General features: G+C 37.2%; 1 protein-coding gene across 3 annotated transcripts in view; it reads right to left on the bottom strand.

Annotated features, from left to right (window-relative positions):
• Klhdc1 (kelch domain containing 1) overlaps positions 1-13,456 on the bottom strand; it is a 51,065-nt gene that overhangs the window by 12,966 nt on the left and 24,643 nt on the right. For all 3 annotated transcript variants that reach the window (XM_048362284.1, XM_048362285.1, XM_048362286.1), the window contains exons 7-10: positions 7,955-8,038; positions 7,192-7,250; positions 5,907-6,019; positions 3,740-3,812 (exon numbers count right to left, since the gene is read on the bottom strand). In XM_048362284.1, coding sequence (XP_048218241.1) covers positions 3,740-3,812; positions 5,907-6,019; positions 7,192-7,250; positions 7,955-8,038 — 329 coding nt within the window. The remainder of the gene's footprint in view (positions 1-3,739; positions 3,813-5,906; positions 6,020-7,191; positions 7,251-7,954; positions 8,039-13,456) is intronic.

Here is a 13,456-nt window from a genome sequence, read left to right as displayed (position 1 = left end):
CTGCTGCTATCTCTATTCAATATCTGTCCACATTTACATGATCATCTTATACTCTCCTAATTTTTATTTGACAGTAAACTACTCTGTTTGGTGTGTGTGTCTGCATTTTCTAGCTCCCTAAAATGACTGAGTCCATAGGTCAGATATTTCCACAGTAGACCAGCTCACTAGCTCACTGACTAATTGAAACTGAGCTGTATATCTCCATCCAGTTCCAGTGATATCACTGGTAGTTTTAAATCCACCAGCATGGGATTTTTTACAATTTAGCAATCAACAAATGCCACACATGAGGTGGTTCCATTAGAATGGTCAGGATTGCATACCAGCATACCACTTGAGCCTGGGTATTCTAATTTTATCATTCTAAAAATATGGTATTCTGTACCTAGTAGGTATTTAAAAGTTTTGATTAGCAAAAATAAACATAAGTACCAGTATAATTTATCCAGTGATCAAATGTACCCACCATTTTTTAATTTTTACTTTAATTTTTAAGTTCACTTATTTTTGGTGGCATTAGAGTTTTTAACTCAAATCTTTGAGCTTGATAGGCAGACACTAGCACGTAATCCACACCTCAACACCTCCACAAATTATTTCTTAAAGGGGATTATAACACCTAATGTTCTTTTGGGGATGGTCTGATAGCACATATCCATCTCCAATTTCATTGTTTGCTAAAAATAATTTTATAGTTTTATAAACTTCAATACTTCCACAATTTTTATGTAAAATTTTTGTTTATTAATTGGAAGTGCTAAGGATTGAACTCAAGGCCTTGATCTTGCTGGGCAAGCATTCTACCACTTGAGCCATTTCTCTAGCTCTTTTTTGCATTGGTTAGGTTCTCACTTGATGCTCAGAGTGGCTGACATGCAATCCCCCTACTTGTGCTCCCTTACATAATTGAAGATGACAGTTGCATAGCCTTTGTGCTTCCCATGTAGCTGGGATAATAGATATGCGCCACCATACCCAGCCATTGGTTGAGATGGAGTCTCATGAACTTCTTTCTGCCCCAGCTGGCCTTGAACCATGATCCTCTGATCTCCACCTCCCAAATAACTTTTATTTGGTAATAAAATAGATGACAAGTGATAATACAAACATTTTTAGCACATTAACCTTTTTACTTTAATCCCACAAGTACAAAGTGAGAATATGCACACTTTGTTAAGCCAAATTCTCTAACATAATCACACACACATCCAGTGACAAATGCATTTGTGACTCAGGATAGAAATGAAACGTTAGATGAATTGTTTGGGAAATATTCTGCCTAATTTCCAAATCATATGTTGGAACATAATTGGTATGTATAAATTTTCAATAACAACACAGTTTGTGTTGTGGGGTATGGAGATTAGAAGAGGGACTGGGTAAAACGAGATAGAATACAATGTCCTTGTGGATGGGAAGGAGTAGATTCATTTCTTGGGGAAAAGGCTATGGGTGACCTTGGCAACAATCACAGGATTCAACAGAACTTAAGGCTCTAGACAAAATTTTATCTGACACATTTTATGGACACATTAAAAAGGTCCTTGCTGACAGCCACTATACAGGTTTCAGTTATGGTGGCACAAATTTTCTTCTTTCTTTTTATTTGTGCCAGTCCTGAAGCTTGAATTCAGGGCCTGAGCACTGTCCCTGCCCTGAGCTTTGATGCTCACAGCAAGAGCTCTACCATTTTGAGCTATAGTGCCATTTCAGGCTTTTTAGTAGTTAATTGGAGGTAACAGTCTCATAGGCTTTCCTGGCAGGGCTGGCTTTGAACCGTGATCCTCAGATCTCAGCCTCCTGAGTAGCTAGGATTACAGGTGTGAGCCATTGATGCCCAGCTACAAATAATCTTTCAATAATCAATGTTTTGCCTCAGGTGAGGCTTAAAGAAGAGTTTTATAGTGTACAAATACCCCCAAAGGGGGTATTTTATAATATCTATAAATATGTTTTTGGTTGCCACAATTTGGAGAGAGGAAAGGAGGATCTTCCTATCTGGGGGCAAAGGCCAATGATGCTGCCAGACATCCTACAGTGTATAGACTACCTGGCAATAAAGAATTGTTTGATTCCAAATGTCAGTAGTGCTGAGGTTGAGAAGCCCTGCCTCAGAGTTCTAAAGGGAGAATGGGACAGCTTATATATCAAGTCATAACTTTGAAAAGTTTGCACAAAATGCACTTAGATGTTAAGCAAATTGTCACTTTCATTAAAATTATATACACATATATATATTCTCCTTACACTCAACTGTATCCCACCTGTTCTCCTCCTCACCTCATACCTGAAGATAGATCTGCCTCTGTCTTATCTGCCTGAGGGAAACTCTGGCCTGGACTTCATCACCGAAGAACTCTGGAAAGCCTTTCCTGCCTTGATTTTGGTGACATCTAGCTTGCAAACTGATGTGTTTTCTACAGACTGACAGTGTATGTTCTCTCACAGCTGCTCTAAACTTATCACCTAAACATTCTAATAAAGCATATTTACATGACACATCAGTTGAATCAAAAGAAATCTCTTTACATAGCTCTAGTTCTAACTAGTATATTATTGACAATAGTTGTTTTGTTCAAATTACAGATAAGGGTTGAAATATAAAATAGTCATTTTAAAATCAAACATAGTTTATACTACTACTACAATTAATGTATCCATACAATAAAAAAACCTTACAGATTAGGTAGCTTAAATCTCTCATTTCAGAGATAAAGAAAATGATGCTCAGTTTCTTTAAAGTTTTTGCTTTTTTAAAAAAAATTTAAAGCCATAAAGCTAAGCAGTATCAGAGCAAAGATTAAAACTCTGGGCTGTCACATCTTAATATAAAACTCTTTTAGCACATATGTTTCAAAAGATCCAGAACTGTTTAAATAACATATTACAATTATTTTATACATTAAAATAAAAATCACATCTATATTTATAATAGATTCTAACTATATATTAAGATTATTAATATAGAGACATAAAAATGACATCTATTTTAAGTCTTTCATAAATTTTCTTATTATTAAACTGACTTCATACTAGTATAAATGTGTGATAAAAAAGTTCTACAATGTATAGCATGAAAAAATAAAATTTATTATTGACTATAATTATTATTATTTGATAAATCCGAATTTCCTATGAAGATATTTTTGTTATACTGTTCAACCAAATTTAAATAAAAAGAATCAAGATACTATGGTGTTTTTCTTTATTTTCAAGTAGTAACATGCTATTTCTACAACTTTTTATCCTATAACATACCACAAATAATATATTTTTTCTTTTTCAAAAATTCACATAAATGAATACATCAGACTGTTAAAAAAGAAAAATCATTTGCTATTTACTAACTCAACATGAAAAAATCCTCATTGTTTTAAATTTCTTCAGAAAACAACTACTACTGAAGCCAATATTATTCTGATTTACTTGCTAAAAGTCTTAACATTAAAAATTTAACATTTTAAATTATCTTATGCATTTCATACTTAGCAGGTATGATTATTCATTTATTTAAATGAAAACATGTTCAAATATGCAAATAAAGAAGAAAACTTGATTGATATTTTCTAACAATTAGATATAAATAAAATGATTTAGATAATATAAACATTTATTTGAAAGGTATCTTTCCTGATGGTTTATTATTTCTATGACAAGAACTATAAATTCAATGCTATATTTTTTAATACTTAAAATATTCTTAACTATCTTATCACTTGTCAAATTTTCAGCTTACCTAGGTCTTGTGTTAGGTAAATGTATAAGTGGTTTCCAACAATTTGTTAAGACATTATGAATCCATCCATCACCTGCAACAATATGACAAGTTCAGAAATTAGCCTTAGTTCTCTGGGACACAAATTTAATTTTTTCAAGTTTATTGTGTTACATTTATATGATTATCTTTTTTTTTTTTGGCCAGTCCTGGGCCTTGGACTCAGGGCCTGAGCACTGTCCCTGGCTTCCTTTTGCTCAAGGCTAGCACTCTGCCACTTGAGCCACAGCGCCACTTCTGGCCGTTTTCTGTATATGTGGTGCTGGGGAATCAAACCCAGGGCCTCATGTATACGAAGCAAGCTCTCTTGCCACTAGGCCATATCCCCAGCCCCTATATGATTATCTTGTCTGTATATTTTTTCACAAACATTTTCAAACATATATAAAAGTAAAATGCTCAACAGCTAGTAAGGTTCTGGGCCAGTGGTAGAAGTGAGTGCCTAACATACAGCTCTAAGTTCAATTCCTAGCATTAAAAATAGATGACTTTGCCATATGTACTGAATTCATCTCTTTGTGTTGTTCTTGTAACTGAGTTATTAAATCAAATCCTAGATCTTATATCATTTCCACATACACACATGCTTGAGTATGCATTGTTCAACAAAATGGACACATAGTGCCATTATCACAGTTTTGTATCCATATGATTAACTCTAGAGCTGAATCTATGAGAAAGGAAACCAGCTAGATTAAGTTAGGCTATTCAACTTCCCAGAGGCCAATGACTTAAAAATAAGAATTAAAAACACTAGATTTCATGAAGTTATGGTATTAAACAAACATTTAATAAAATGTAATAAAATGCTAGTTTTATTAGATCCAAATTTCTTCTAAATACCTCATAAATTTGAAAAGAACAATAATCTTCAAGAATACTAATATCTGAATTTTTTTAACCAGCTTTTGGAATTTGATAGCCAGCAGACTTCCAAATGTACTTTCAATGGTAAATGAATAAAAAAAAACTTAATTTTATTTATTTACACTAAGGGCCTTGCCCTTGCTGGGCTGCTTTCTACCACTTAAGCCCACCTCTGCTAATTTTTTTTAATTGTTGTTGTTATCTTGGAGATGAGATCTAGTGAAGTTTCCTGCCTAGGCTGGACTTGCACCATGATCTACCAGATCTTAGCCACTGAGTAAGCCAGGATTATAGATGAGACCCTCAATAAAAATACATAGTTGTGTCCATATTCTATATGAAATTATATAAATGGTTTTAATGATATGTAGTTTCTTAATGAAACCATCTCTAGTCATGGAAAATATCTGGGTTAAGAAAATATAAAACATAGGACTGGAGGTGTGTCTAGAGCTGGCGTTAGAGTACCATCCCAACAAACAAGCTAGGCAAGCACAATAACCTGAGTTCGAACGCTGATACTAGCAAAAAGGACATGTCAAATCAAGAAGTACCTTATCGCCACAATTTTACTGCTGAAATTATAACTGCATTACAAAATACATAGCTATTGGGATTAGCAGCAGCAGGAGTTACAAAATTTTGCTTACACATTTGGGGGGGGAGGGTAAGAGACAGAACTAACTGTCCATCCCACCTTATACTTGCAGAGCCTCCTAGGCAAAGCTGGTCTTCTAATCCACATAGTACAAGCATCTGGACCAAAACTCAGAACTCACAGAATATGACAGTGCGAAGAGGCTTTTTTTTTTTTTGCCAGTCCTGGGCCTTGAACTTAGGGCCTGAGCACTGTCCCTGGCTTCTTTTTGCTCAAGGCTAGCACTCTACCACTTGAGCCACAGTGCCACTTCTGGTCTTTTCTGTATACATATACAGTGCTGAAGAATCAAACCCAGGGCTTCATGTATACAAGGCAAGCACTCTTGCCACTAGGCCATATTCTCAGCCCTGGAAAGAGGCTTTAATTTAGCTAGGTTTATCATATTTCCTTTCCTCTATACTTAGGAAACTGAGTACAAAAGCAAAGAAGTTTCTGCCCCTCTGCGTGTGTTTGTGTTCAGGATTGAACCCAAGATATTCTACCACTGAAATTCAATGCAAGAAGAGTTGAAGACAAAGAGAGAAAAAGATTTATTCACCATACTTATTAAATACAATTAAGAAAAAAGTGAGACAACATAGTATGATAAACTTTACTTACTTAATGGAATATTATCTGCACTTAGTCCACCAAATAGGAAAAGCTTATCATCAGCTACTGGTGTTAAAGTATGCCATGACCGATGTTTTGGGCTTTCTCCATTAATAGAAATCCTGAGAAAAGGGTTAAAAATTAAATCTTAAGTACTGTGTTAGACAAAATAAAAGATATTTAGTCCTCCCAGATCTTTCTTTTTTCTTTTCTTTTTAGACGGAGTCTTACTATGTATCCTAGGCTGGCCTCAACTCATGATCCTCCTGTGTCAGTTTCTTGCGTGCTAGGGTTACAGGCAAGTACCTCCATACTCACCTTAGATCATAAAGAAAAAAAGACTGTTCTCACAACTCCAATAGGAATTAATCTTACTAGTCCTATGTGTATGAGGTGGGATGTTTAAAAATATTCTTCAATTCTGAAATGAATTTAAGCAATTTCTTTTCATTTAATGTCCAGTCCGATTGAACCAAGAATGCAGACTAGAAATAAAAGCCATTTCTCAGTTAATAATGTACACATGGCCTCATTCTTATTTCTTAAACAATATTCTTCCCCAGTTTTTCAACATAATTATTTTCATGCCCATAATTTTTTTTGCTGTTGTTCCATGTTTCAGTTTGTGTTTTTAGCTGATCTCCTCAAAGATATTGTAAGTCTTGTTGTTAATGTTTTTATTTTAGTCTACTGGTATAACTGCCAAAAGTATTTCAGTATTTTCAAGTTTTATACAGCTTTATATATTTATGATTTTTTTTGCCAGTCCTGGGGCCTCAACTCAGGGCTGAGCACTGTCCCTGGCTTCCTTTTGCTCAAAGCTAGCACTCTGCCACTTGAGCCACAGCGCCACTTCTGGCTTTTTCTGTTTATGTAGTGCTGAGGAATCAAACCCAGGGCTTCATGCATGCTAGGCAAGCACTCTACCACTAAGCCACATTCCCAGCCCAGCTTTATATATTTATAAAAACAAATTACATTGAGTCACTTTACTTTCATTTACTTTTATTGAGTAAATATTACGATTAGCAATTGAGAGGTTGAAGCAGGATGATTATGAGTTCAAGATCAGCCTGGCTACACAGCAGCACAACCTCAAAAAATAGGGGAGGAGGTTAAGAAAAAATAAGATAGAAAGGGTAAATTTGATTGAAAAAACTCTTTAAACCTTTTATTCCTTGCTTAGACATATAATCTAAAAAATAGTCTCTTAATCATAGGAAATGAAATTGGGATTACTGGGATACACAAACACACAGCTACAGATTATATAAAACATTGATTTCAAACTTACTTTCCAGACCAAATCCAAGTATCTAAGTTGAGATAATGCAAGTCATTCATCCTCGTTTGCTAAAATAAAGGTGTGTTAAATTGGACAGTGTTTTTACATCATTTATGGGCACAAATGTTAGTTTTAAAATAAATTCAGACTAAAAAACATACTATTCTCTATTTTACCTAGCATTAGAATTTGAATACTGGGAATAATTTAGGCATTAAAATTAACATAGAGTTCTGAAATTAATGTATCAAAGTGAAAGGAATTAAGTTTAAAGTAACAGGGTTTAGATGATCAGAAAATAATATTTTTCTACACTTTTACAGAAGTGAAGGGTTCTTTTCATTAGCATATGATTTATAATCATTTGTGATTGCCTGTATATGGTCTGGTTTGGAAATAGAAGATACATAAATTACTATCAAATGCCATTTAAATCTCTACATTATTAAGAGTTTTCCACTGTTCTACAAAATCATAAGATATATATATATATTTTTTTTTTTTTTGCCAGTCCTGGGGCTTGAACTCAGGGCCTGAGCACTGTCCCTGGCTTCTTTTTGCTCAAGGTTAGCACTATACCACTTGAGCCACAGCACCACTTATGGCTTTTTCTATATATGTGGTGCTGAGGAATTGAACCCAGGGCTTCATGTATACGAGGCAAGCACTCTACCACCAGGCCATATTCCCAGCCCCAAGATAAATTTTTATAAGAAGTATCATTTTAAAAAAAGTATCATTTTAAAATGCTATTTCTATTGAAAACACTAACCAAAACACGTCCACCAAAGATATAACCCTTATTTCCAAGAACTGCACACGTATGCGCTGCTCGTGGCTGTGGTGGAAGTCCACCCTGCAAGTAGAGATCAGAACAGAAACATCCATAACAGTCACATTTGTATGCTCAGTATGAGAAATGCCCTTACTTAGGTAATTCAATTAAAACCAAAGGCAAAGTTCATCCTAAGAAATAATTGTGGAAAAATACCACTCTTAATAAATCGTATTCACCCTAATTTCTACTTTTAAAGGTGTTTTAGGGCCTTACACTATCAATAAAATAAAATTTCATAAAGATCAGCTTAAAATATAAAGATTTTAAAAATCAAATAAAAGCTATCTCTTTCACACATACATACAACTATATTAGGAGTGACAGTATAGGACGTGATGAGCTCAGAGACTCTAAAATATTCATTATGATCCTCAAATGAACAAAAACTAGTTTACTATTGGCTTAGGCCAAACAGTATTTTATCTCTTCTTAAAACTTTTTTCATGTATTTATAAGTCCAGTAAATAAATGTGGAATTGATCCTAAAAAAAACCAACAAAAACAAAAACACTTCTTTTTTCAGTACTGCGGTTTGAATTCAAGGTGTCAAGCTTGCTATGAAGGCTCTCTGCCATTTGAGCCACACCCGCAGCCCTTCTTCCTAAAACTCTTAACATTAAAAAGAATTCTCTATATTTGATTTCAATAAATACAGCAGATATTTTCTCTTCTGTAAAGTTTTGAGTTGGCAAGAAAGAAAATGTAATAGGGTAAGAAGGGTAGATGAATGAATAAGATTTGGAGGACCGGCTGGGCACAGGCGGCTCACAGCTGTAATCCTAGATACTTGGGCGGCTGAGATCTGAGCATCCCTGCTGGAGGCCAGCCCAGGCAGGAAAATGTGTGAGACTCTATCTCCAATTTAAAATAATACCTAAAAGCCAGAAGTGAAGCTGTGGCTCAAGTGGTAGAATGCTAGAGTTGAGCATGAAAGTATGGGGACAGTGCCCAGGTCCCGAGTTCAAGCCCCATGGTAAACACACACACACACACACACACACACACACACACACACCATCCCCCCCCCTCCCCCCCCCCCCCCCCGGCCAAGGGATGAACAAATGCAGCAGTGGTACTCAGTAGAGACACTGTTGAAATTGAACTATACAACTGAGGGCAGGGTCAGGAGGGAAAAACTGGGAGAGAGAAGAAAATAGCGACATTATCCAAGAAGAAATATCCTCTTTACCTGGCTTATGAAACAGTAACCCCTCTGTACATCATTTTTGCAATAACATTTTTTTTACTGGTCCTGAGGCTTGAACTCAGGGCTTAGGCTGGGTCCTTGAGCTTGTTTTGCTCAATGCCAGCAGGCTAGCACTCTACCACTTGAGCCACAGTACCACTTCTGGCCTTTTCTGAGTAGTTTATTGGGGATAAGAGTCTCACAGACTTTCTTGCCTGGGCTGACTTCAATCTGTGATCCTTAGATTTCAGCCTCTTGAGTAGCTAGGACTACAGATATGAGAGAGTGTGACAGTGGTTTGGAGTAATGTTGTTCAATTACTGGGGTGCTGCTCCTAGTGGTTCTTTCATTGTTTGAGCCACTCCAAATTGCTTAAATTATTTGGAATTTGATTTTGTTACTTGATGTGTTTGGGTTGTTGTTTTTTTTTTGCCAGTCCTGGGGCTTGGATTCAGGGCCTGAGCACTGTCCCTGGCTGCCTTTTTGCTCAAGGCTAGCACTCTGCCACTTGAGCCACAGCACCGCTTCTGTTTTTTTTCTCTTTATGTGGTGCTGAGGAATTGAACCCAGGGCTTCATGCATGCAAAGCAAGCACTCTACCACTAAGGCATATTCCCAGCCCCTGTCTTGGTTACTTGAAAATGAAAGAATATTGAAAAGATATTTTTGTCATGCTGTAATTGTATATGGCTATGATTCCAAAGGCTTATAAAAACATGGGTGTCGGGCTGGGAATGTTGCTTCGTCTTAAGAGTGCTTGAGTCGCACGGGAAGAGACCTTAGCTTTGAGCCCCAGGACTGGGATGGTAGTGGGCAGAAAAAAATAAATACAAACTTTATTACCAAAGGACATTTCTTTTGTCATGGGGCTTGAACTCAGGATCTAGGCACTGTCCCAAAGCTTTTCTGCACATGGCTAGTGTTCTACCACTTTGAGCCACAACTTCATTTCCAGTTTTCTGGTGGTTAATTGGAGATAAAAGTCTCATGGGATTTCTTGCCTGTGTTGGCTTTGAACTGCAATCCTCAGACCTCGGCCTCCTGAATAGCTAGTATTACAGACATGAGCCACCAGTGCCTGGCTATCAAAAAACTTTTTAAGTTTTTTGTGTGAGCTAATACTGGGACTTGAACTTAGCGTGTCATGCTCTCACTTGAATTTTCACTCAAGTAGAACACTATCACTTGAGCCATGTCTTCAGTTCCAATAAAAGGACTTTAAAAAAAAAGAGCTTTCCAAAAGCTATGTATGTACGCTCAAATAAGACTATTGTCGACATACTGTCTATTGTAAACATTACATTTAAAGACCTAGGCGAATGTTCTTTGGCGTAGGCCATGTGGCTACTGTATATGTTCTTGGTACATTGTGTATTGTATATATGTCTACCTGACCTAGGAAAGGGAAAGAAAAACAGGGTGTAAGATAGCACAAGAGATGTACACACTGCCCTACTATGTAACTGTACCCCTTTTGCACAACACCTTGTCAAAAAAATTTTGTTTAATAAATAAATAAATTAAAAAAATAAAAAGAGCTTTCATTAGACAGCCAACAAAATGGGAGATCTTCACAGGCAATGCATCAAAGGCCTAATATCCATCATATACAAGGAGCTCAAGAAACTAATCCCTGGGCTGGGGATATGGCCTAGTGGCAAGCGTGCTTGCCTCGTATACATGAGGCCCTGGGTTCAATTCCCCAGCACCACATATACTGAAAATGGCCAGAAGTGGCGCTGTGGCTCAAGTGGCAGAGTGCTAGCCTTGAGCAAAAAGAAGCCAGGGACAGTGCTCAGACCCTGAGTCCAAGGCCCAGGACTGGCCAAAATAAAATTAAAAAAAAGAAACTAATCCCTCCCAACTAATAAGCCAATCACTAAATGGGCAAGGGAGCTAAAGGGAGACTTCTTAGAAGAAGTAAAAATGTCAAAGAGGGCTGGGAATATGGCCTAGTGGCAAGAGTGCTTGCCTCATGTACATGAAGCCCTGGGTTCGATTCCTCAGCACCGCATATATAGAAAATGGCCAGAAGTAGTGCTGTGGCTCAAGCGGCAGGGTGCTAACCTTGAGCAAAAAGAAGCCAGGGACAGTGCTCAGGCCTGTCCATAAAAGAAATGCAAATAAAAACAACCCTAAGTCAGAATGACCTACACTCTGAACTCAGATAACAACAAATACTGGAGGGGACCCCGCAGAGAAAGAGGAACCCTACTGCACTGTTGATGGGAATGTGAACTAGTTTAACCACTCTGTAAAGCAGTCTGGAGGTTCCTCAAAAACTCCACATACACATACCCATACCCTATGACACAGCCATACTGCTCCTAGACATCTGTCCTGAACAACAGGATCCAGGATACAACAAGGACACCTGCACTTCCATGTTCATTGTTGCACTGTTCACAATAGCCAAGATATGGAAACAACCCAGATGTCCCACTATAGATGAATGGATCAAAAAAAAAATGTGGTGGGGCTGGGGATATGGCCTAGTGGAAAGAGTGCTTGCCTCGTAAACATGAGGCCCTAGGTTTGATTCCCCCACACCACATATACAGAAAATGGCCAGAAGTGGCGCTGTGGCTCAAGTGGCAGAGTGCTAGCCTTGAGCAAGAAGAAGCCAGGGACAGTGCTCAGGCCCTGAGTCCAAGCCCCAGGACTGGCAAAAAAAAAAAAAAAAAAAAAAAAAATGTGGTACCTATATACAATGGAATTTTACAAAGCCATTAGAAAGGATAAAATAATGGCATTCACAGGGAAATGGACAGAAGTAGAACAAATCATGTTGAGCAAGACAAGCCAAGACCAGAGAGACAAATGACACATGGTCTCCCTGATATGCGGGTGTTAGAATCAATGAGATATGACAAAGCAAACAGGACCCAAGATATCAATACACAGTGAGACCAAAAGAAGACAGTCTTGGGAGAAAAACACCAAATAGTAAGACCCAAGCAGCTCTTCATATGTACATAAAATAATATACAGACTGAAAAGAACTCCAAAGATAAGGAAACAAAGGACCTCTCCTTAATGTGTCTTATAGTATTTAGGGGAGTCTATATTCTTTACCTCACATATGGTGTATACATGTACACATCTGAGGGAAGATGGGAAGAATCTGAGCAAAAAAAAAAAAAAATACAGTAGAGGGTCCCAACAGCTGCAATGGACATTGGTGAAAGCAAACTAAGAAATTCAAGGGGAGTGGGGGAAGGGAAGAAATGGGAAAAAAGAAGGAACAGATGATACTAGGCAAAAGGAAAGAATGAACATATAACCCGACCCAGAAGAAATTGTTTTATTGTTAATGTTCATAGAGTTCATAAGCTTTGTAGATTAGAATGACAATGTCCATCATCAGAAAAGAAAAAAAAAAGTGGGGGGTGGGGGTAGGAGTAGATGGGTTGGGGAGAAGGAAGGGTAGGTGGGAGAAAAATGAAGAAGGGGGTAGCAAGTATGACAACCCCTCTGTAGATCACCTTAACAATAAAATTTTAAAAATTTTTAAAAAGAGCTTTCATTAAATTGGGCATTATACTTGTGGGTAAAGAACAATGATGGCACTCTTTAAAAGATTTTTTTTCCTCGAGAATCCTATCTGACCTGGAGAAAAATATGATTTAAAAAAAAAAGTACAGGGGAATACAATAGCTCAAAAGCTATGTATGTACGTTCATATAAGACTACTGTTGACATATTGTCTAATATTGACATTACATTTAAAGCCTTAGGTGAACTTTCTTGGGCGTGGCCACGTGGCTACTGTATTTGTTCTTGTTTTTGTTTTTTTGGTTTTTTTTTTTTTTTTTTTGGCCAGTCCTGGGGCTTGGACTCAGGGCCTGAGCACTGTCCCTGGCTTCTTTTTGCTCAAGGCTAGCACTCTGCCACTTGAGCCACAGCGCCACTTCTGGCCGTTTTCTGTATATGTGGTGCTGGGGAATCGAACCTAGGGCCTCATGTATCCGAGGCAGGCACTCTTGCCACTAGGCTATATCCCCAGCCCTGTTCTTGATACATTGTATATTGTATATATGTCTACCTGACCTAGAGAAGGGATAGAAAAACAGGGCGTAAGATATCACAAGAAATGTACACACTACCCTACTATGTAACTGTACCCTTTTTGCACAACACTTTGTCAAAAAATTTGTGTTCAATTAATAAATAAATTAAATTAAAAAAAATAAAAAGTGGTATTGGTGATAGCACTCAAAAACTATTCTGAATGTGACTACAAACACAAT

This window comes from Perognathus longimembris, chromosome 14 (genome assembly GCF_023159225.1).
Source record: "Perognathus longimembris pacificus isolate PPM17 chromosome 14, ASM2315922v1, whole genome shotgun sequence".
Lineage (NCBI taxonomy): Eukaryota > Metazoa > Chordata > Mammalia > Rodentia > Heteromyidae > Perognathus > Perognathus longimembris.
This window is presented reverse-complemented; position numbering and strand designations above follow the sequence as displayed.